The sequence below is a fragment of the Pseudopipra pipra genome, chromosome 26 (genome assembly GCF_036250125.1).
Source record: "Pseudopipra pipra isolate bDixPip1 chromosome 26, bDixPip1.hap1, whole genome shotgun sequence".
NCBI classification, from domain to species: Eukaryota; Metazoa; Chordata; class Aves; order Passeriformes; family Pipridae; genus Pseudopipra; species Pseudopipra pipra.
The window spans coordinates 3858365-3879456 of NC_087574.1; the positions used below are offsets into that span (position 1 = coordinate 3858365).

The 21092-nt window shown below is 64.8% G+C and overlaps 3 protein-coding genes across 4 annotated transcripts; 2 read left to right on the top strand and 1 right to left on the bottom strand.

The window, feature by feature from the left end:
- The first annotated feature begins 2629 nt into the window (after positions 1-2629).
- On the top strand, positions 2630-4204 carry CCR10 (C-C motif chemokine receptor 10). Its single transcript, XM_064636657.1, has one exon. It carries the CDS (start codon positions 2653-2655, stop codon positions 3712-3714), a length of 1062 nt encoding a protein of 353 aa, XP_064492727.1. The 5' UTR covers positions 2630-2652; the 3' UTR covers positions 3715-4204.
- A 1589-nt stretch (positions 4205-5793) lies between these two features.
- PLEKHH3 (pleckstrin homology, MyTH4 and FERM domain containing H3) lies at positions 5794-12980 on the top strand. Of its 2 annotated transcripts, none has more exons than XM_064636297.1 (13): positions 5794-6049; positions 8132-8187; positions 8829-8965; positions 9063-9257; positions 9442-9599; positions 9754-9877; positions 10046-10343; positions 10443-10650; positions 10890-11026; positions 11136-11256; positions 11331-11780; positions 11853-12044; positions 12126-12980. In XM_064636297.1, the coding sequence occupies exons 1-13, from the start codon at positions 5897-5899 to the stop codon at positions 12306-12308; spliced, it is 2412 nt and encodes an 803-aa protein (XP_064492367.1). In that variant the 5' UTR covers positions 5794-5896; the 3' UTR covers positions 12309-12980. The 2 variants fall into 2 exon arrangements, with proteins under 2 accessions (XP_064492367.1, XP_064492368.1); XM_064636298.1 differs by having other exon boundaries at positions 8829-8917.
- A 930-nt stretch (positions 12981-13910) lies between these two features.
- Positions 13911-20986, bottom strand: TUBG1 (tubulin gamma 1). The gene is made up of 11 exons (XM_064636307.1): positions 20831-20986; positions 20425-20537; positions 19828-19995; positions 19512-19580; positions 18610-18689; positions 17897-18023; positions 17098-17184; positions 16714-16863; positions 15295-15447; positions 14846-15007; positions 13911-14623 (listed from the first exon to the last, which is right to left on the bottom strand). Exons 1-11 carry the CDS (start codon positions 20877-20879, stop codon positions 14426-14428), a joined length of 1356 nt encoding a protein of 451 aa, XP_064492377.1. The 5' UTR covers positions 20880-20986; the 3' UTR covers positions 13911-14425.
- Between the last annotated feature and the right edge of the window lie 106 nt (positions 20987-21092).

Genomic DNA, 21092 nt, shown 5'->3' on the forward strand with positions numbered 1-21092 from the left:
ATGGGGATGCCCCAGCAGCTGCTGGGTCCATGCTGGCTCTGGGCGCTGGGCAGGAGCTCGGCAGGGCAGCTCCACACCACTGGCTCTCAGCAGGGCAGCACAGCCATGACCTGCGGGTACCCAGTGCTGGGGCTCCTTCCTGCCCAGGCAGAGTCGAGACCTGGGCTGGGGAGTGAAAGAGGGAACAGAAAGCCCCAGGTGTGGCGGGGATGATGTGGGACAGCCAGTGGTGCACTGAGTTCTGCTACCGGGAGCTGGAACCATGTGCCAGGGTAATTGGCACCTGCCCTCCTGTCCCCCAGACCCCAGCAGTGCTTTCGGGTCCATCCCCAGGAAAGGCACAGCCCACCTGACCTTATCCTGACACCCCAGGGTGCTACCTGCTCTGGCCACAGCCCCCATGTCCTCTCCTAGCGCTGGGTCAGGTCTGTGACAGCCCCAGTGGGGACATGCGGAGTCCCTGATGTGCTGTAGGGCCAGCATTGGCCCCGGGACTCTCCTCCCTCCCCTTCCCCCAGGATGCAGGGTGTAGGATGGCACCCCCTGAGCCAGCACTGGGCAGAGGTCTGCAGCCACATTCCTGCACTGCAGAAAGAGCAGAGGAGGGGAAATGACCCTCCAGCAAAGAGGTCTGGGGAACCCCCAGGGACTGGAGGCCTCTGCCCAGTCACTCTCCAGCCAGAGCACAGCAGCTCCACAGCTGCACAGCCCCATAGGTAGTGCCTGGGACCCCACACCCGTCTGGAGGCAGCAGGAGGGCCGAGGGCAGAGCTGGGATAAGCCGCAGCAAAGACTGATGTAGCGGGGGAGAAAGGGGGATTGAGGGATTACTGTGGCAAATGGCTGGGAGCCTGTTAAAGCTGGGGATCAATTTGCTCCCCCCTGGGAAGAGGAAAGTGGGGCCTCTGCCCCACAGGAACTAATCTGCTTCTTAACGAGGAGCTGGGAATTTTGTTGTCAACAACCAGCAACATGCCTGCCCAGAGCCACAGGGGTGCAGGGGCACAGGGGCCTGGGGTTGCAGGGATGCAGAGTGCAGGGCCAGGCTGGGACCTCTGGGTGGGAGGTACAGCCTGCACTAGCAGCCACCCCAGCTCCTGGAACCACCATGTTTCCACCAGGATGAGATGATCCTGGACCAGACATGGCTCTGCTGATCCCACTTGAGCAGCATCCTTCCTATGCCCAGCTAAGCGCCAGCCCACAGCAGCATACACTTCATTTCTTGGCCCTATTCCCTCTAGCCTCCTCTCCAGACCTGCAGAGGAGCCACCAACAGCCCCAGGGTGGGCTGGGGTCTCCTGCACATGCTGTATGCCCTTGGCCAGACGCTGTTCCCCTGGCTGGGTGCTCCCAGGCTTGGCCCACAGTCCTGCATGACAGGGACTGAGTGGAGCTGCTATTTCTGTCCCCAGCATGCAGATGTAAAAGATGCACAAAATAAAAGATTCAGGACAGGCTCCGGAGGGGAGCCACCTCACCTTCCTCCATGGGGCTGGGTCTGTGTTCTGCACTGTTTTCAGTATCAGAAGAGGCACGTGGTCAAACCACAGGTTACAGAGCACTGAGACATCAACAGCTCCAGACCCACTGAACACGGGAAAGGTCCTGCTGTGCAATGCAGAAACAGGTGAGAGGCTGTGGGGTGAGGGGTTTGCTGGGGGCAGGAACCCCCTCACTGTCTTTTCTTATGTTTTTTAGATAGTTTTCTTGTGAACCCTGTGGGTTTGGGCTGAAAGGCAAAACCCTATGGAATCCGGGCAGTACCTGGTGTTCCGGTTCCCTGGGGCCCAGAGCAGGGAAGGAGCTAGGAGCTCTGCTGGAGAGTTAACCCTCCCCGACACTGCATTCAGATCCCACCTGTGGCCCCAGAGCAGGTGGGAGGGCTCAGACCCAACTGCCTGGACTTGCTGACATGGGCCAGAGTGCAATTGCTGTTGGGAGACTGCTCTGAGTCAGAGCTGTGTCGGATCCTGACATCCATGGCAGTGGGGTCCCAGCTGTTCAGTGCCAGGCTGCAGTGCTGTCCCACTGCCCCAGAGCAGGGATGAGCAGCTCTGTGCACAACTGCCTGCAACATGTGCAAGGCAGTGGGATGCCTTGGGACCTCCCTATCTGGGGCCAGGGCCAGGGAGTGTGGGGTTGTGTCTGCACTGGGATCCCCAGGGTGGTGCATGGGTGGGTGGGTGATTTGGCCACCCAGGGATGCTGGTGTGGAGCCCCAAGACCCGACTGCCCAGGGCAGCCAGGGCTGTAGGCTGGGTGCTGATCCCCAGGGGATGCTGGAGCAGCTCCCCAGGCAGGTGCAGGATTAGTCTGTGGGACGTGGTGCTGTGCTGGGGACGTCGTAGCCGGGGTCACGTCCCTTCACCAGCTCTGCACCGCAGGCAGCTGCTCGGGAAGTGTGCGGTTGCTCTTGCAATGACTGAGCATGGTGAACCTCCCACTGCTGCGGGGTGGGTGTGAGACAAACCACCCTGCACGTGGGGCTGGGGACTGGGGGCTGTGGCACGCCCAGGCTCCCCGCGGTGAGGCTGGGTGGAGAAGGGCTGCCCTCCTTGGGTGTGGTGCTGCACCCTGTGGCCGGGCTGCCACCACCGAGCCCTCCTCATTCAGTCTCCTTCTGTGCAGGCAACCCCCAGCCCCATTTCAATGGAGCTGATGGCCACCACCGAGTTCTACTCCTGGGAGGACGAGTACTCGGGGGAGGCTGGCATGCTGCCCGAGCTCTGCGAGAAGCAGGCAGTTCAGGGCTTTGCCCGCACCTTCCAGCCTGTCGTCTACCTGCTGCTCTCACTGCTGGGCACGGTGGGGAATGGGCTGGTGCTGCTCACACACACCCGCTACCGCCGGGCACACAGCGTCACTGACGTCTGCCTCCTGCACCTCGCCCTGTCTGACCTCCTGCTGCTCCTGACTCTGCCCTTTGCCGTCACTGACACGCTGCAGGGCTGGTCCCCAGGTACGGCCGCCTGCAAGGTACTGCAGGGTCTCTACGCCCTCAATTTCTACAGCGGCTTCCTCTTCCTCACCTGCATCAGTGTGGACCGCTATGTGGTCATCGTGCAGGTCCCGGCCGCCTGCCGCCTGCGTCCCAGGGCTCGCCGCCACGGCTGGCTGACAGCGGGGCTGGCCTGGCTGCTGGCCACGCTGCTGGCGCTGCCCCAGTTCATCTACAGCCAGGCAGAGCAACACCAGGACCTCCGGCTCTGCCGAGTCGTCTTCCCCCATGTGGTCTCACGGGTGGCCCGGGGGGCCACCAACCTGGTGCAGGTGGTGCTTGGATTCGTGGTGCCCTTCCTGGTGATGGCGAGCTGCTACACAGCTGTGGCACGGACGCTGCTGGCGGCCCGTGGTGCCCAGCCCCACCGGGCACTGCGAGTGCTGTTGGCCCTCGTGCTGGTGTTCGTGGTCCTGCAGCTACCCCACAGCCTGATGGTGCTGCTGGACGCGGCCGAGCTGCTGGCCAGCTGGGAGGTGAGCTGCACCCAAAGCCGCCGCAAGGACTTGGCGCTGCTGGTCACGGGTGGGCTGGCATACCTGCGCTGCTGCCTTAACCCGCTGCTCTACGCCTTCCTGGGCCAGCGCTTCCGTCGGGAGCTGTGGCTGCTCGCCAGCGATGCCGGCTGCGTGGGGCCCCTCGAGTCACGCTGTCCCGGCTGTCCCAGTTCCCGCCGGCGGACATCGCTCTCCACATACCTGGATGTGGTGTAGGGGCACAGTGCCTCCAGCCACGGCAGGAGCCAGCGCCCCGGGGCTCGGCCCCTCCGTGACTCCCCGGGGAGAGCCCTGCCCATACATGGGCTTGCCCCGGCGAGCAGCCTGGCGCAGGCAGCGCTAGACAATCCACACGGTGATTGCACACTCGTGGACAGAGGGAAGAGCAGCTCCACAGCACCTGCATGTCCTGAGAGTGCCTTCAGTGCCCAGTGACCCGCCGGGACAGGGGTCCCCACAGTGTCACACGTGCTCCTGGGGAACCCTGCAATATCACGCGTGTTCTGGGGGGATCGTCTAATATCACGCGTGCTCTGGGGGGGCCATGCAATGTCATGCGTGCTCTGGGGGTCCGTGCGGTGCCAGTGAGCTGAGTCGGTGAGTGTAACAGCGGGGCCAGGCAGGCAGCTGGTTCTCACTCTCACAATAAACCTCAGTCGAGTCCCGGTGGGCGAGCGCCATCTCCGTCTGGGCCGGGGCTGCCCTGCGGGCTCTTGCGGGACAGGAGCTCGGGGCCGGGTGGCGGCCCTGTGGCCACCGGCGCTGGCGGGCGATGCCTGCAGGAGGCAGCAGAACCTCGCTCTTCCTGCCCGCCCGCTGCCCGCCCTCTGCCTGCTCGCTGCCCGTCCCCTGTTCACCCTCTGCCCATCCCCAGGGCCGGAGTGGCAGAGACCCCCCGGAAAAAACCCACCCTGGGTCCGACTGGAAATCCCCTGCTGGGGGGGGGGAAGAGGGACGTACCTCTCCCCTCCTCACTCCGCCCACGAACTCCCGTGTCCCTGGCCCGGCGGCTCCCCGGGGCCAGGGTGGTGCGCTGGAGCTGGCCCGGCCAGACGCCCCCGGGCTGGCACATGACTAGCGGCTCATGGCCACGGGCCGGCAGCACCGGGGCCGTGCGGTGCCTCATGTTCCGGGCTTGGCTGAAGAAGCGCTCTGGGGTGCCGGAAACAGCACCAGGCCTGGCTCTGGTGCAGCCTCTCATGGGATCTCCCAGCAGAGCTGGGCATGCAGGGAAACACCTTCATGGGGCTGGAAGCTGCTTCATGCTCACCCCCTGCTCTGCTTGGCATTAACCCAGCACTCGACTGGAAGAAGGCATCCCGGAACCTTCACCTGCTGCTGGGCCAGAAATGTGGTTACTGCTGACTCAGCAGATGCAGAGCCGTGGTGATGGTGTTCCCCTCAGCCGGTGGGGAGCAAGGGCCAGATCGGACAGTACCCGGACAGGCAGCACAGCTGCCCCCGCTGCCCTCTCAGCCTGTGGTCTCGAGTGGTCCCGATCCCGTTCTCTGCTGTCCCCATGGCTGGCAGGCTCTGCCCAGTGCCCGTTGCCGTCCCGGCTGCGTGGCCGGCCCCACAGCGGGGCTCAGCCCCCTGCACAGCCCGGCGCAGGCTGCGTGGGAGGTGAACTGGCAGCCGGCGCTTCCTGCCTGCACATCCCAGCACCCGGGTTCCCAGGGACGACGGTGACCCAACAGCTGTAGCAAAACCAGAGCCTTAACCCCTTCTGGGGCTCTGCGAGCAGGGCCAGGGCCCGGGAGCTGCCACAGCACCCAAGGCTCGAGGGGCCGAAGGGCCCAGGGCTAAGCTGAGCCGCGTCGCTGTGGCACCGGGTGTGAGTCCGCCACGAGCCCCTTCTGCCAGCTCCTCTGTGGAAAGGCGCCACGAGGGCCGGCAGGTCAGCCCCGACCAGGCACGGTGCCCTCCTGCCCACGGTGCGAGCACGGAGCCCCGGTGCTGCCCGCTGGCACACACTTGGCACCGCACCGGGCTGAGCCGCCATCCCGGGACGGGCGCGAGTGCTGCCGCACGCAGGAGCCAGGGCGGCACATGGTGCTGGTGCCGCGGGGCAGGGCAGGAGCCCGTGGCCGGTGCCAGTACCCCACCAGGTGCGGGGGGTGCCCGGTGCGCCCCGCCGGTGGTGGCTCCAGGAGCCCCGGCCCCGCGCTCCCCCCGCCCGGCCGCTGACGCAGCGGCGGCCCCGCCGCTCCGGGCGTTGGCTCCGCCCCGGGCCGCTCGCAGCGATTGGCGGCGGCCGGTGACGCGCGGCCCGGCCCGCCCGGGGCGGCGGCGGGGCCGGTCCCGGCGGCGGCGGCGGCCGGTGCGCGGGGCGGGCGGGCGGCGGGCTGGTCCCGTCGCGTCCCGGTGCCGGTGCCGTCCCGTCGGTGCCGGCGGGGCGATGCCGTTCCCGGGCGGGCTGTGGTGGCTGCTGTGCTGCCGGCGGGGTTTCACGCTGCTGCGGCGGGACTACGGCGAGGCGGAGCGGGAGGCGGACGGCGAGGCCGAAGAGGAGGAAGAGGCGTCCTTCGAGCTCCGCACCCAGGGAGACCAGGTGGGGTCCGCACCAGTTTCGGGACGGCCATCGAGAGGCGCACCGGCGCCGCGGCGGGACCGGTGGCGCGCGACTCTCCGGTCCCGGCCCGGTCTCCGCCGCCCGGTCCTGTCCCCGCCGGTCCCGCCTCCCGGGGTGCCCTTGGCGCGTCCCCGTCGCCGCCCGTGGGGTCCCGCGGGATGTGGGGGGAAGTCGTCCCGGCGGGTGCGGGCGGGCGCAGGAGCAGCCTCCGGGCGGGCGCGGGAGGTCCGGGGCCCACGGGGCAGGGCCGGAGATTGCGGGGCTCGCTGCCGGCTGGGTCTCGGCGTGGGGCCAGTGCCTCGGCGGCGGGACCCGGCGCCCATCAGCTGCTGGGGTGCAGTCTGAGCCGGGCGCTGCCTGCTCCTGCTTGCTCCAGCCCGCGCTGCCCGCTCCTCGGGGCGGGGGCCGCGGGGCTGCCGTGCCAGAGCCGCGCCAGACCCACACCGGCCCGGTGTCGCTGGCCGGTGTGCGGAGGAGCCCCGCACTGCCCCGCCGGAGCGGGCCGGGGCTGTCCCGGGAGCACGTGCCGGGCGCGGGGAGCGGGCCTGGATCTCCCTGCTCCGGCTGCTTCCTCTCTGGAGGAAGCGGAGCGGCGGAAACCGGCGCTTCCTCCGGCCAGGCTGTGTGTGGGACGGCTGATAGCGCGGGGGAAGCCCCGGCTCCCGGGGGGCCTCCTGCCCGTCCCGGCGCGGTCTCCTGCACCCAGGGCCGCGGGGCCGAATCCCAGCCCGGGAGGGACACAGTGGGTGGTGACAGCCCTGTCCCGCTTGCTGCGGCTCCTCTCCGCTGGCCGTTGCAGGGGCTGCAGCACGGCCCTGGCAGCAGGTCCCCTTCCCTAGCAGTGCTAGGCCCTTGGGATGGTGGGCAGTGGGGACAGTGGCAGGGCTGGAGCAGGGCCCTCTGGGAACTGGTGGCAGTGCCAAGGGCATGACTGTGGCAGGAGCTGTCTTTGGGCTTCCCGCATCCCAAGGGCCACACTGGCTCCAGAGGGCCGGGCTGGCGTGGGTGGCTGGTGACGCCAGCTCCCTGGGGAGCCCTTTGCCGTGGCCAGGGGGTCCTTGGAAACCCACAGTGCTGGCTGCCCCTTCCTGGGAGCGTGGGAGCTGCCATGACTCCTCTCCTGTTTATTTATATCCCTGAGAAGGAGCCGACAGCCACTGCCGCCTGCTCCGGACTGCCCACGAGAAACTGGGCACTGTCTCTGTGCCCACAGCCCTGAGGAGCATGTAGGGCCCTCCCCAGTCTCGGCAGCGGGACAGTGGCTTGAGGTGCTGGCCCTGTGCACAGGCACCAGCACTATGTGACAGGTGCCCTTAATGCCACGGGTCAGTGGTGCCTGGCCCTGCCCCATGGCGCAGCCGTACCTGCGGCAGCTCCCCCCTGCCTGTCACTATTTTTAGTATCTGTCTCTTTTTCTTGGCGTTGTGTGGCGTGCTCTGGCCTGTCATGCCTCTGGCTGCCCTATTGGGCTGCAGCTGGCAGGAGCTCCTGTTCATCTCCTGGGACAGCATCGCTGTGTCCCCGCACCCCGCTCTGCCAGGGTGCCCGGCTCGACTCGGTGCCTGACAGTGCCTGGGCTCTGCCTCATATCCCAGCACGTGTGCCAGGCTCATCACGTGAGCGGCACCGTCCATGTCAAGTTGTGCCGTGCGAGGAGGAACCGACCCTGTCCCGCTGCAGGGCCAGGGACTTCCCAGTGCCGCGTCCCACCGCCGCGGGCAGGAAGTCAGCAGCCCCATTACAATGGGACTTTGTGCCGTAAGCGTATTACTCAGCACTGACCTTGTGCAATTCTGCACGGTATTCAGCCGGCCGGGTCAGCTGAGGACACACGGCCAGCACGCCTGCTGGCTTCCCCCACATCCCCGGGGTGCCCCAGCTGGAACCCTGGCCCCTGCCACAGCCATGGGGGCACTGAAGCTCCCTGCCCCATGGCAGCAGGATGCGAGCCTGTCCCTCTGGGTCTGGAGCTGGGTTGGCAAGGAGGCACACAGTCAGTGGGGGGATGGCTGGGAGCACCAGCTGATGACCATGGGGCTGAGACGTCTTCTTCCTCCCCAGGGATCCCTGGAGGTGAGCCTGAGCCAGCCCACTCGTAGCAGCAGTGGCTCAGAGCGGTGAGTGACCCCCTGCCTCTGGTCTGCTGGGCATCCCATTGTGTGCTGCGCAGGAGCTGGGGGACTGGCATGTTGCGGGAGGTTGCCCTGGTGCTGGTGTGCGCTGAGCATCAGGCTGTGTCACTCTGTCAGGCAGAGCAGAGATGGCAGAGCTGGGACTGCCGTGCTCGTCCCCATCCCTGGCGCATCCTCAGGCATGTCTCCATTCCTCTGCCATGGCAGATAGCTTGACTGCCGCAAGCTTAGCCAGTGGGGCTGTGCGTGACTCTTCCTGTGCCAGGAGGCTCTTCTGGACCATGTCCATTGGCAGAGGCTGTGCCCTGGGGCGGTCTATGCTGGGGAAGATGGGGGACCGGGGCACAAGGGCCTGCTCGCTCCCTGTCCTCCCAGTACTGACGCTACTGCCAACATTCCTTCCTGGTTGTTCATTTTCCGAATTCCTTGGCAGGGCCACGACTGCAAACAGCTTATTTTTAGCCAGGGTCATCTGCACCCGATGACTCTGCCGTGTTCCCACCGCAGGGCTGGGATGCCCAGAGCCCCTCAGGACCCAGCTCACCCCAGCCCCTGGGCCAGCTCCTGTTCAAGGATTGTGGGAGACACACGTGGGCACCCCGAACTCAGCCCTGTGTTGTCCCCAGGTCCCTGCTTGTTGCAGAAGAGATGCGCAGCCTCATCATGGAGAAGGGCCCAGGGCCAGTGGAGGATGACCCTGATGCTCTCGTGAAAGGTGGGGTTCTGCCCCAGCTGTGGCTGGTCCCATCCCACAGGGACAGAGGTACTGGCTGGGCGGGTGCCAAGCAGACCCTGCCCTGCACTGGAAAGCTGGTGGGGTGGATGGTGCTGGCGGTGGGGACTGAGGGTTCTCTTCCCAGGCTGGCTGCAGCGGGAGATGCGGGGCTGCATGAAGACTCCCTGGATTCGTCCTCGGAAGTACTGGTTCGTGCTGACACCTGACTCCCTGGACTACTACAGCAGCAATGAGAAGGGGGCCCGGCGGCTGGGCTCCCTTGTGCTCACCAGCCTCTGTTCTGTGCTCTGGCCAGACAAGCAGCTCTACAAGGAGACAGGTGAGGTGCCCGTGCCCCTTGGCTGGGCTGTGTCTTCGTGGCCCTTTGTGCCCTGTGTCACCCTCCCGGTCCCAGGGGCCTCTGTCACCCAGAGGAAGGGCTATGCCGAGCCCCAGGGTGCTGAGCCTGGCCGGGGGTCCTTGCAACACTGGTGGGCAGTGGGTGAGTGGTTTGTCCCTCACAGGCTACTGGAGCGTGACGGTGTTTGGCAGGAAGCATTGCTACCGCCTATACACGGAGCACCTGAACGAGGCTGTGCACTGGGTGTGTGCCGTGCAGAAGGTCATTGACAGCAAAGCACCCGTGCAGACGCCCACCCAGCTGCTCATGCGTGATGTGGAGGTGAGCCTGCGGCACTGCCCACGCCTGCAGCCGCCGGCAGCACGAGGATGGGTGTTCAGGGCCTCATGTGCCCCAGGGAGGTGGCAGGGGTCTGTGCCAGGCACTCAGCCGGGCGACCCCTCTGCAGCTGCTGCCATCACTTTGCCCCCCCCAGGAGCACAGCAGCAGCCCCGAGGTTCTGGAGCAGATCTACCGCTGCAACCCCATCCTGCGCTACACCAGCGGCCCTCTCTACGCTCCCCTGCTGCCCTTCCCTTACGGCAGCCTGGACCAAAGTGGTGAGGGATGGGTGGGGTGCACAAAGCCAGATCCAGCACCCTGGGCTGGTGGCAGTGATCCCTGGCTGGGCGCTGTGCAGGGCAGGTGGGCGCTGGGTCCTGGTTGGCCCCAGGTGTGAGGACAGTGCCCAGCTGCTGGCAGCTGTTAACCTCCATCCTGTCCTGCAGCCCCTGGCCCCCGCAGCTACACCACGCTGCGTGATGAGGCTGTGAAGCTCTTCAACTCGCTGCAGCAGCTGGAGTCGGAGCGAGACCCGGTGCCGCTGATGCAGGGCGTCCTGCAGACCTGCCTGGACCTGCCGCCACTGGTGGATGAGATCTACTGCCAGCTGGTGAAGCAGACCACGGAGCCGCCGGCGCCGGGCGGGCAGGGCGACCTGCACTACTGGCAACTCCTCACCTGCATGAGCTGCACCTTCCTGCCCTCCCCGCCTGTCCTGCGCTTCCTGCACTTCCACCTGGACAAGTGAGTGCCAGGGGTGCCTCAGCTGCAGGCAGAGAGCTTGTCAGGTTGCCAGACCCCCTCGGGTCAGTGCCATCCTGACCCTCCTGGTGTTTCTTGCAGGACTGAGAGCCGTTTCCCTGCTTCAGAGATGGCCAAGTATGCCTGCTTCATCCGGGAGGCACTGGGAAAGACAAAGGGGCGGGAGTGTGTGCCTTCCCTGGAGGAGATCCTGATGCTGATGCAGCGGCAGGAGATGATCTGCACCGTTCACTGCCCCGGGGCGCCTGCCTGCAGCGTGGCCATCAGCTCCCACACCACAGCCGAGGAGGTGAGGGGTCACAGCCATGCCAGGCAGTGGGCTGGGGATGTTTTGGCATTCAGGGCTGGATGGGGCAGTGTGTCATGGGAAGTGAGCAGCTCCTGCAGGTCTCTCCCACCTGAGCCATGATGGAGAGGGACCAGGGGCTGCCTGCCTTTGCCCACCATGACCTGTTTGTGTCCTTTTGCAGCCCTGAGCGCCGTGGCCAGGGACACGTGGTCACCGTCGGTTGCCTTTGTCTCGCCCAGGTGGCCCAGGAGCTGGTGTCGCGCCTGGGGCTGTCCCAGAGCCCCAACCTCTTCGCGCTCTACGAGCAGTCCCGGCGGCGGGAGCAGCCGGTGGGCAGTGCCACATTGCTGGCTGATGTCCTCACGAGGTTTGAAAAGTAAATGTCCCACTGCTGCCTATGGGGAAAGGGATCAGGGAGCCACAGGCAGGAGGGGACTGTGTGGGGTGTCTTCACAAGCTAATGGAGCTGGTCATGTCTGCTGCAGCCTGGCTGGGGAGCAGCGTGAGCAGGACCCACCATGCCGGCTCTGCTTCAAACACTACGGCTTCCTGGACACGGACAATGTCCCACGGGACAGCCTGGAGTTCGCCCTTCTCTTCGAGCAGGTGAGTGCCACACTGGAGTGGGGTGGCTATGCCGTGGGGGCCATGCCATGCCAGCTCACCCCATGCTCTTACAGGCACACGAGATGGTGCTGCGGGGCTACGTGCCCACGTCGGAGGAGACGCTGCAGACGCTGGCAGCCCTGCGCCTGCAGAGCCTCAACAGTGACTTCTCCACCCACGCGCCCTTCCCGCGCCTGGAGGAGCTCTTCCCGCCCCACGTGCTGCACGCCCGCCTGCCACCCCCACCCCACCGGCCCCCTGCCAAGTGCCGGGGGGCCCGGCTGCGTGCAGGGTTGCTGGCCGGCGGGCTCTGGGGCCAGGCACTGGCCAAGCAGCGGGCGGAGCGGGACCAGCGCCTGCGGGGCCGTCTGCGTGAGGAGGGGGCCAGCACCATGGCCGCCATCGTGGAGAAGTGGAAGCTGCTGCAGGGCATGGGCCGGCCCGAGGCCATGGCTGCCTACGTGGCCCTGGTGCGGGAGTGGCCTGGCTTTGGCTCCACGCTCTTCGATGTCGACCTGCACGTGGTGAGGCCCTGGCCAGGCAGGGCGTGGGGGCAGCCCTGGCAGTGAGTGGCCCTGACACCCCTCTCCTCACAGAGCCCAGTGGGTGCTGGGCCCCAGCGCCTGTGGCTGGGCATCGGGGCCAAGGCTGTCTCGCTCTACAAGCCGGGGGAGCCTGAGCCCTTGGACAGCTTCTGCTACGGCCGCATCTCCTCCTTCGGTGCCTCCGACAGCAGCACCTTTCGCCTCTCTGTGGAGGACCGAGACCTGCTTTTTGAGACCTCCCAGGTAAGGGGCAGCCATCCCTCCACCCTTCTCTCCTCGCCGGGGGTGCCCCAGTGTGACCCACTACGACCCCTCTGCCTGCAGGTGGACGAGATCGCCCGGCTCCTCAACACGTACCTCACCTCTGCAGGTGCCCAGCGGCTGCCCCGGCCCCAGGAATCCCCCACCAGCCCCCCCACCTCAGAGTCCACTGTGCTGCCCCAGGGGCTCTGCCATGGGGCTGGGCCCTGGCAGCACCGGCCACCGGTGGGCTCCTCCCACAGCTAGCCCGGTGGCCGGCGTGGCCACACAGGTGCTCTGATGGCTGGTGCGGGAGGGTGGCCAGCCCAGCAGCAAGCGGCAGGTCTTTGCTGGCCTCCAGCTGTTCCGTGGAGCAGGGGGTCAGGGGCTCCTTCTCCCCCCACTGCCATTGCCTTTCTGGTTATTTCCTTAATTTATTTTGAGATGCCTGCGTGCCCCACATCTCCCAGCACTTTCCCTGGCGGGCAGCGGGGCCACCCCACCGTGGTCCCCCGCACTGCCCTCAGGCCTGTTCCTGTCCCCTGTACCCTGGTGCCTTCGCCTCCAGCACTTGTGCTGTCTGACTGCTCTTCCTGCGCCCCGGGAGCTTCGCCTGGGGCACAGGGTGCCAGGCAGCAGTGCTGTGCCATTGTCTGTTTGTCTGTCTGTCTGTCCGCTGGACCCACCCCTCCTGGAAAGCTGCAGGCGGCTTTTGGCCTAGCCGCCCTGGGGACCTGCAGGCTCCTCCTGGCCGAGTGGCCAGGCCTGTGGCTCTGCGGTGGCCCTGTGGCTGGGCTCGTGTCGTGGGGGTGGCCAGTGGGGTGGCAGCTGGTACAGCTGGGGCTCAGCCCCTCAGTGTTGCCTCTGTAGAGTTTGTCAGTTCTGTCCTGGGGAGGAGGGGTTGGTTGTTTGTTTTTCTAAATAAATGCACAAAGGAAAGGCTAGGCCTCCTCTCCCGGAGCTTGGGTTGACAGTGGGAGGCCAGGACAGTCAGATCCCTGGGGCAGCAAGGGCAGCGGGGCCTGGGACAGGCGGCGGGAGTAGCAGCACAGTGTGTCCTTGGGGGCAGGGACTGCCGTCCCTCCGGTCAGCGCTGGGTGCCCTTTGGCACTTCACCAAGAGCACAGGCAGCTCCAGCTCCCCAGCAGCCCCTGGCACTGGCTGCCCCGGGCGGGGGGAACTGCCCCAGCCACGGGCACTGCTGTGAGGCTGCTGCCAAAGAAGGCGTGGGAGCCCGTGCTGCTATGATGGCCATATTTTTAGCCTCCTGCTCTGTGCCCCACAGGGTAAGAGGAAAATGCTAATTCTCACCTTGGGCTGTCTGGGCTTGGGCCAGCGCCATCACTGCCCCACATCCCCAGCTGGCAGTCCAACTCCCACAGGACAGGACCAGAGCTGCCATGTCCATGTCCCCTGACACCACCTGGCCCCAAGCCTGTGCCCTTCCCAAGAGTGCTGGCCCCTGCCTCAGATCCCGAGTGCTGAGGGCACCCCTAGCCCCTCACTGTCTCCTACACGGAGCCTCGCCCTCATGGAACATCCGTGAGGGCACCACGTGCTCCACAGGCGGGGCGGCGCCGGTCCCAGCCCTGGTCAGCCGTGCTGGCAGGTCCTGCCAGTATTTCTGGCTCTGCTGCAGCGGTCGCCCAGCGCCGCCCGGGCTCCTCAGCACTGCTGGCTGGGGCAGGGCTGGCCCTGTGCACCCCAGGACTTGCCAATGAGCAGCAGCCATGGTGCTTCTGCAGAGCTGGGCCCCCGCAGGCTGTGGCTGCACAGCAGGGCCATCCAGCCAGGCAAGGCGAGCACTGGCCTCAGTATCTGCAGCTGCTTCCCTGCTCAGCTGCTCGCTCGGGAGCTGTGCAAGCAGCATTAGTGCAGGAACAGCCTTTATTAAAGCAAAATAACCTACAAAAATATAGATAAAGCCCGTGCCCCAGGCCTGATCTGGCAAAGGAGGAACAAGGCTCCTGCCCAGGGCAAGGACTAGCTCAGCCACACGGAGCCTTTGGCCATGGGTGTCATGTGCACCCAACTCTAGGGGCGAGGCCTGTTCCCAGCCCCAGGGTCGCTCTCCTCCTCCTCCCAGTGAGCGTTGCTCCCACGGGTGGAGGTTCCCTCCCAGCACAGCGCGCAGCTGCCCCAGTCCTGACCTGGGCCAGGGCACGTGGTAGGGCGGGGGCTGTCCCCCGCCGAGGGGCTGCAGGGGCAATGCTGCTCCCCACAGAGCAACTTCCACAGAGGAGTGCAGCCATGTGTGCAGCCGGCGCGAGGGCTCCGCCGCACCGGGCAGCGCTGAGGGGTGATAAACGTGGGCACGGCAGAGATGAGCCCTGCCGGCGTGTGTGGGGGTGGCCATGGGACCCTCCCGTCCCCTGGCAGGGCACTCACTGCTCCTGCGTGCCCCAGGAGATGTAGTCGGGGCGTGTGGCCGCATGATACTCGTCGATGAGCTGCTGCACAATCTCCCGGGAGTTGTCCAGCTCATCGAAGTTGTCCTTGAAGATGTCCTCCTTGCGGAACTGCTCCAGGAAGGCCTCCCGCTTGCGCAGCTTGTCGTACTGCCGGCACGTCCGCTCGAACAGCTGGAGAGCAGCGCGGGGTCACAGGGGCCAGGGCTCCCTGGGGACCCTTTCCAAGAGAACGGCACAGCGGCCAGTGGGACTGATGGAACCCTGGACCAGACCTGAGCCCTGCTGGGAGCCATCCACCCCACGCCCTGGCAGGGCCTGCCCTGGCTTTGTGATGGCCCCAGATTGAAGGGACACCAGGGGTGTGGGGCCCAGTGGGGCAGGGAAGGCACTCACCGAGGAGATGTTGGTATGGTTTGCCATCATGAGACCACTGACGCGGTGAGCGGACGGCAGGTAAGGGGACTTGCGGGACAAAGCCACCTGGATGCTGGCAGGGCCCCAGGGGATGAAGTTGGCCAACTTCCTCTCCCGGATCCGCTGCAGACTCTTGTGAACCTGGTGGGATGAGAACACCAAGGGGAAGCAGGGTGAAGGGCAAAAAGCCTGGTCCCAGCAGACCCACGAGCTGCTCCTCACAGGAGGCATGGCTGGATTTCAGCAGGAAAGCTGGATTTCAGCAGGACTGTGGCCTTTCCAAGAGGGCAGAGCTCACACAGGAGCAACCTGGAGCCAGTTCTCAGGCACTGTCCAGTCTTGCCCCAGGACTGCTGCACAGACAGTGACCATGCCCTTCCCTGGGCCACGCCATGGCCATCAGCACCTTAACGGCCATGGGAGCTCACCTGTGTAGGATCCACCTCCCCCTGGATGATGTTGAGGATGGCAATGTAGCAGTGGTTGGTCTGCCTGTCTCGCCCTGTGGACACCATCACGTTTTTAGGCTGCAACAATCTTCTCATCACATCCAGGACTGTGGTTTTCCTCACGCTGGCCACCTGCACAGGCCAGCCGGGGATCAGAGGGAGCAAGGGTGCTGCTCCCTGCCCTCCCACTGCCCAGCACGCACATACAGCAAGGGGGGCAGCTGGACAGAGATGCCCTCGCCCCAGGGATGGAGCCACGTGCAAAGTTACATGCAGGATGAAAATCCCAACATCACACAACAGGCACAGCCAGGCTGAACAGACTGTCAGTGAAGCCTCCAGCATGGGGGCTGTCTGCCTCCCCCCAGAGCACAGGATGAAGCTCAGCTGAGAGCAGAGGGACAGGGACCTGTTTCATATTATTGCTGTCAAAGTTGGGTCCTGTCCCACTGCTGAGGCAGAGAGCAGTGGGTGTTTGACAGGAGAGGGGTTGTTCCCCACTCCATCCCCTCCCTGCCCTGCCCAGCTCCAAGCTATGGGCAGACTGGCCACTGCCATCCCTGAGTGCTGTCTGGGCTTTGCTCAGCTGCCACCAGTCAGAGGGGTCACAGCTGGGGCCAGCACCCAGAGTGCTCACAGCAGGTACAGCTGGGTGAGGTGGCATCTCCCTCCTGCACCGTCTGAACCACTGGCTGAGCCGTGCCCACACTCCTCCCTGGGAGGACAGATCACACACTGATACCCTTTTCAGAGCCAGCAGTTTTTCATATTTGCTTCTCTGAGCAACATCCTGAGGAAATGCATGAAGGGAGAGGAGAAGAGCAGCTGTTAGCTCCCGCCAGGCTGCGACGGGCCAGTGAAGACGAGCACCTCTCAAAACAGAACTGCCCCATTCGCACTGGGGGTGGAGGGCCCTGGCTGGGGACGAGCCAAATGCAAGCACAGTGCTTGATGTCCTGAGGGCTGGCAAGTCCCCCTCCCAGACACAAATCAAGCCCCAGGAAGGGGCTGACGCCTGGAGCCCAACATCAGTTTTGGAGTAACAATGATCAATAGAGATTGGACCCAAATGGCCCAAGCTGTGGCCCGCAGGAGTGGCAGGGCTGGCAGGGCCACTCTGCTGGCCTTGCTCAGATCATTTCTAAGGGTGGCTTTTTATCCTGTGATCTTGACAGCCGCCCTGATGCATGCAGCAGGTAGCCTGGCGCACGGACAACTGCCTGCTCACGTCTGATTCATTGCACACACGGCCATCACGTGGTGTGAGCACACAGGCCTGGGATTTGGGACATGCAGCGACAGCTCACACCAAGACACGGGACTGACAGATGCTACAAGGTGAGCGTGGCAGCTTCTCCTGGCCTCAGAGATGGGGAGGAGTGCCTGGGGCTGCCTTACCGACTGGTCGGTGGTGAGTGGCGTGTACCCCGTCATGAGGAAGTGCAGCCGGGGCGTGGGGATCAGCGAGGCGATCAGCCCGATGAGGTCGTTGTTCATGTACCCGGGATACCTGAGTGTGGTGGTGCTCGCAGACATGATGGTGGAGACCTGGGGGAGAGAACGGGGTCAGCACCTGTGTCACCACAGGGTCACAGGGGGTGTCACAACCTGCCTCATGCGGCTGTGCCAAGGGAAGCTGGAGCACCCAGAAGGGCAGAGTGCTCTCACTCACAGCTCCAGGCTGCCCACCCGTGAGCCCAGCCCATGGAGCAGTTTAAGACTGAGCTGAACACAGCAGGGAAGCCCCATGCTGGCTTCTCCCAAAGGAAGAGCCCTTCTCACCAGCTGGTTGATCTGCGAGAAGGACGGGTTCTGAATGTGCAGCCGGTCTGTTGCGATACGATTCAAGGCTGTGTTGTCCAGAACCACCTGCAAGAGAAACCTGGCTCCATGAAGGGCCTCGGAGGCAGCTGAGGAAGGGCAGTCCCAGCTACGTGTCTCAGGGCCCAGCACAGCCCTCTGTGCAGGTGGCAGACACTTGAAACCACAAGCTGACTCATCTGTGGAGTGTAACCGACACTGTCAATGGAAGCTCTTCCCTCCCTCCTGGCTGTGCTCCCCGCACTCTCCCCAAGAGCTCTGCCCCTGGGCCAGCACCATGCACCAGCACCAGCACCAGCAGCTCCAGTGAAGCTGCTCCTGCCCTGCCACACACAGGGATCAGCTGCAGGGAACGAGCAGCATCTCGGTCAGACCCAACCAAAGGCCCCAGCACAGGCTGAAGGTGCCGCCTGACTGTGGAGGTTGTGAGTGCTAAAAGCAATGCCGGGATCGAGTTCAGGCAGAGGCTGCAGCACAGCTACACAAGGGAAGCACAGACAGCCCTTGCTGCCTTGGGAAGATCTGCTGGATCCCAGAGGCAGAAATACCAGGCAGCTCTACAGGGGTTAGTACAGAGCCAACGAGGGTCCCTGGGACCACCACATCTGCTCGGCCCTTCTGTTCAGGGCACACTTGTTGCTACATCCAGGGCTCACAGGCACATGGTGCTACTGCAGCACAGGCCCCAGCCTGGGCCATGGTTCTGGGCTGTGGAGACAGGGCTGCCACCCCAGGGCTTGCTGCACCACGGGCCTCTTACCACGCAGTCAGCATTCTGAGTCAGCCTCTTCAGTGTCAGCAGAGAGTTGTACGGCTGGACTACAACATCGCTCATCTCATCCTGGTTTGGGAACACCGAGTAGGTCTCCACCAGCTTCTTGGGATACCTGGTGAGAAGTGCAGCCATCTCAAGGGTTAATGCCGCCAAGCCAGCACTCTTCCCTCCCACAGGCTGCCTTCCTAGTCTCCAGGGCTCAGGACAGGGTGAGTCACCAGAGCTGCAGCCAGACTGGCTCCCAGGGAGGGAGAGAATGTGTCCCAGCAGTGCCTACCCCAGCAGCACAGGAGCTGGCTGCCAGAGGAGCTACAGGGAGACTGAGCCATCCACAGGCTGATTAAGCAGCTGCTCACAAGCCTTTTCAAGAGGCTGCAAGCTTGAACAGGCCAGGACAGCAGCTCAGAGCCCACAGCCAGAGCCTCCCATCCTCCCCCTGCACAGTCAGGGTGTCCGCAGGCAGCTGCCTGATAAGAACAGCCAAGGGAAGGCAGAGCTTGGACAGTTTCAGAGCCTCTGAAGTCCCCAGGCATATCAGGAGCCGTCCCTCTGCAGGCAGCTCGCCAGGGATTGCACAAGACAGTGTTTGGGTGGGGGTGGTGGCTCTGAGTCAGCGCTCTCCAGCTCTCCAGCTCTGGGCAGGGTGCCCAGGCTGGGCCAGGCTCTGTGGTGCAGGAAGGGGACAGGGCTGTGCTCACCTGTCATTCAGTCTCTCCAGGAGGTACGAGCCCAGCCCAGAGCCTGTTCCACCAGCGATGGAGTGGCAAAGCACAAACCCCTGCAAGGAACCAGAAGGCAGTGCTGAAGCTGCAGCTCAACCCCAGTGCAGGCAGATAACATGACACCCCCAACACCTCCAGCAGAGACCTGCTGGCCAGGGCCAGAGCTCCCCATGGCAGCTGGGAGCACAGACACAGCGGAGTTGGCTCCGGCTCCTCTGGACTCCAACCACAGCTCCTCAGCCCACTCCTGCCCACATAGGTGGGATCCACATCTCTGCACACTTTGCAATGTGCAACAGCTGATTGGGAACCTGCAGGATCCCTCCCACCCAGAACAGGCTTCAGAATAGCTCCAATGCCACCTCCAGGATCCAGTCTGTCACACAAAATGCAGGCGCACTTTTTCAACCCTTTCCTGGGTCCTCCACACCCCTTCTTCCTTCTAGAGTGACTGAGACCAAACTCCCACTGCCCGACTCCAGGGCAGCTTCCACCTGCTCAACTCCCACAAAAATCTCCTGAATCTTCTGTCTATTTGTTTTAGCTGACATTTGCCCTTCCCCTGCTGCCACGTGACAGCCTGAAATGAACACCCAGCAGCCCTGTCTGTGCAAAGGGAACAGGTTCACGTGGACGGTATAAAGAAAAACGCCCCATGAGCAAACAGTGAGAGGATTTCCAGGGCAGGTTGACAGGTGGAGTGGTGATGAACAAACCTCCTGTCCCTGGTTCCCCCCTCTGTGTCTTTTGTACTCAGCCCCAGACGCACACTGAGTAAACTTGTGCACACCAGAGCGCTGAGCTCAACCTTACAAAGAGCAGCCTGGCTGGGAAAACACCAGGCAGGGCCACTGGATCCAAATCCCCGTTGTACTTACTTCCAAACTGTCGCTTCCATCAGCCTCTCTGTCTATTATGTCAAAAATATCTTCGTGGATCTTTTCTCCCTGCAAGAGAAACCAGACCTGGTTTTGTTCCTTTCCCACAGAACATGGAGAAGAGCTGCTCAAGCCTGCTGTGATGCTCAGTCAGACTGGTAGTGTGACCTAGAGCCCCATGCCCGGGGTGCCACAGTCCCTGCCAGTGACGAGGTGTTATTCAGAAACTGGGACTGAGCTGCACGAGGGGGTCATGAAAAAGCCCTAGGCCTGCTGGGCTGCCCTGCATCTCACCCAGCAGCACCAGAGCTGGTACCTGCGAGAAGCCACTGGCCCAGTTGTTCCCAGCTCCCCCTCCGTGCTCAGACAGGTAAATGTTTTCTGGGTTGTACAGGTTGGCATAGGGGGAGTTGAGAATGGAGTGGATGACGCGGGGCTCCAGGTCCAGCAGCACGGCCCGCGGGATGTAGTGCTCATCATCGGCCTGCAACAGGAGCAGGAGAATCACAGCGCTGCTGCAGCTCGGGAAGGGAGAGCATGAGCCACCCCCTGGCCTCGGGCGAGCCCAGCACAACATAGCTGGGCCTGGCGAGGGGGAGGAGGGAGGGAGGGAGGCTGGCTCTGTGCAGCCTGTGTCCCGGAGCACCCCCAGCACGGGTGGGGGGGGTTCTGGGTGCTTACATAAGGCACCGTCTGTGGCAGTGCCTCGTGCTGCCGCTCCGCCCACACAGCGCTCCACGGCCACACCGGGAGCGCAGGCGGGAGCCTGTCACTGGCTGTGAGCGGAAGGCTGGGCTGCCCGCGAGGGCTGCAGAGAGGGCTGGGGCAGGCACGGACAGCCCGGAGCCCCGTGGGGCCGAGGGCAGCACACCCCACGTGATGTGTCCGCCCCACGGCCGGGGGTCGGCGGTACCTGGTAGAAGAAGACGTCCTTGCGGTCGGTGCCCTCGGTGGCGAACTCCTCCACAATGCCCTCGGGGCTGATGCCGTGCTCGGCGCAGAGCTGTTTCCAGAACTCGAACCCGACTGCGGGGAAGGGGCGGTCATACGGGACGGCCGGGCCGGGCTGGGCACCGGCACCGACATCGACAGTGGCACCGGGAGCGGGGCAGGCCCCGGAGCGCCCCGGTCCGCAGGCCCCGCCCCATCCCACAAGGCCCCGCCCCATCCCACAAGGCCCCGCCCCGCCCCACGAGGCCCCGCCCCGCCCCACGAGGCCCCGCCCCACCTCACAAGGCCCCGCCAGTTCCCCCCCCAAAGCATCCCGGCCCCGCCCGGTGCGCGCTCCCCTGGCCCCGCCGCCGCCGAGGAGCACTCACTCTGGTTGCCGCACTGGCCCAGCTGCAGGGTGATGATCTCCCGCGGCATCGCGGCCGAGGCTCCGCTCCGCTCCGCTCCCACCGCCCGCCTGGCCCCGGTACCGCCGCGTCTCCCGCCGGCGCCAATGGCAGTGCGCGTGCGCGCCTCGCATTTCCGGGGCAGCGCTGCACGCCCCCACCCGTGGCGGTGCCCTGGCAACGCGCGTGCGCCCCGACAGGCGGCGCCAGCTGCGCCTGCGCCAAGATGGCGGCGCCCAGCGCA

Coding starts and splice junctions, on each gene's coding strand:
- PLEKHH3 (XM_064636297.1), top strand. CDS start 5,897: ATGCCGTTCCCGGGCGGGCTGTGGTGGCTGCTGTGCTGCCGGCGGGGT. Junction 8,966..9,062: donor CCCATCCCACAGGGACAGAG/GTACTGGCTGGG, acceptor TTCTCTTCCCAG/GCTGGCTGCAGCGGGAGATG. Junction 10,344..10,442: donor CTGCACTTCCACCTGGACAA/GTGAGTGCCAGG, acceptor TGTTTCTTGCAG/GACTGAGAGCCGTTTCCCTG.
- TUBG1 (XM_064636307.1), bottom strand. CDS start 20,879: ATGCCGCGGGAGATCATCACCCTGCAGCTGGGCCAGTGCGGCAACCAG. Junction 20,538..20,830: donor GGGCCAGTGCGGCAACCAGA/GTGAGTGCTCCT, acceptor CCTTCCCCGCAG/TCGGGTTCGAGTTCTGGAAA. Junction 16,864..17,097: donor TCTCGCAGATCAACCAGCTG/GTGAGAAGGGCT, acceptor TCTCTCCCCCAG/GTCTCCACCATCATGTCTGC.
- CCR10 (XM_064636657.1), top strand. CDS start 2,653: ATGGAGCTGATGGCCACCACCGAGTTCTACTCCTGGGAGGACGAGTAC.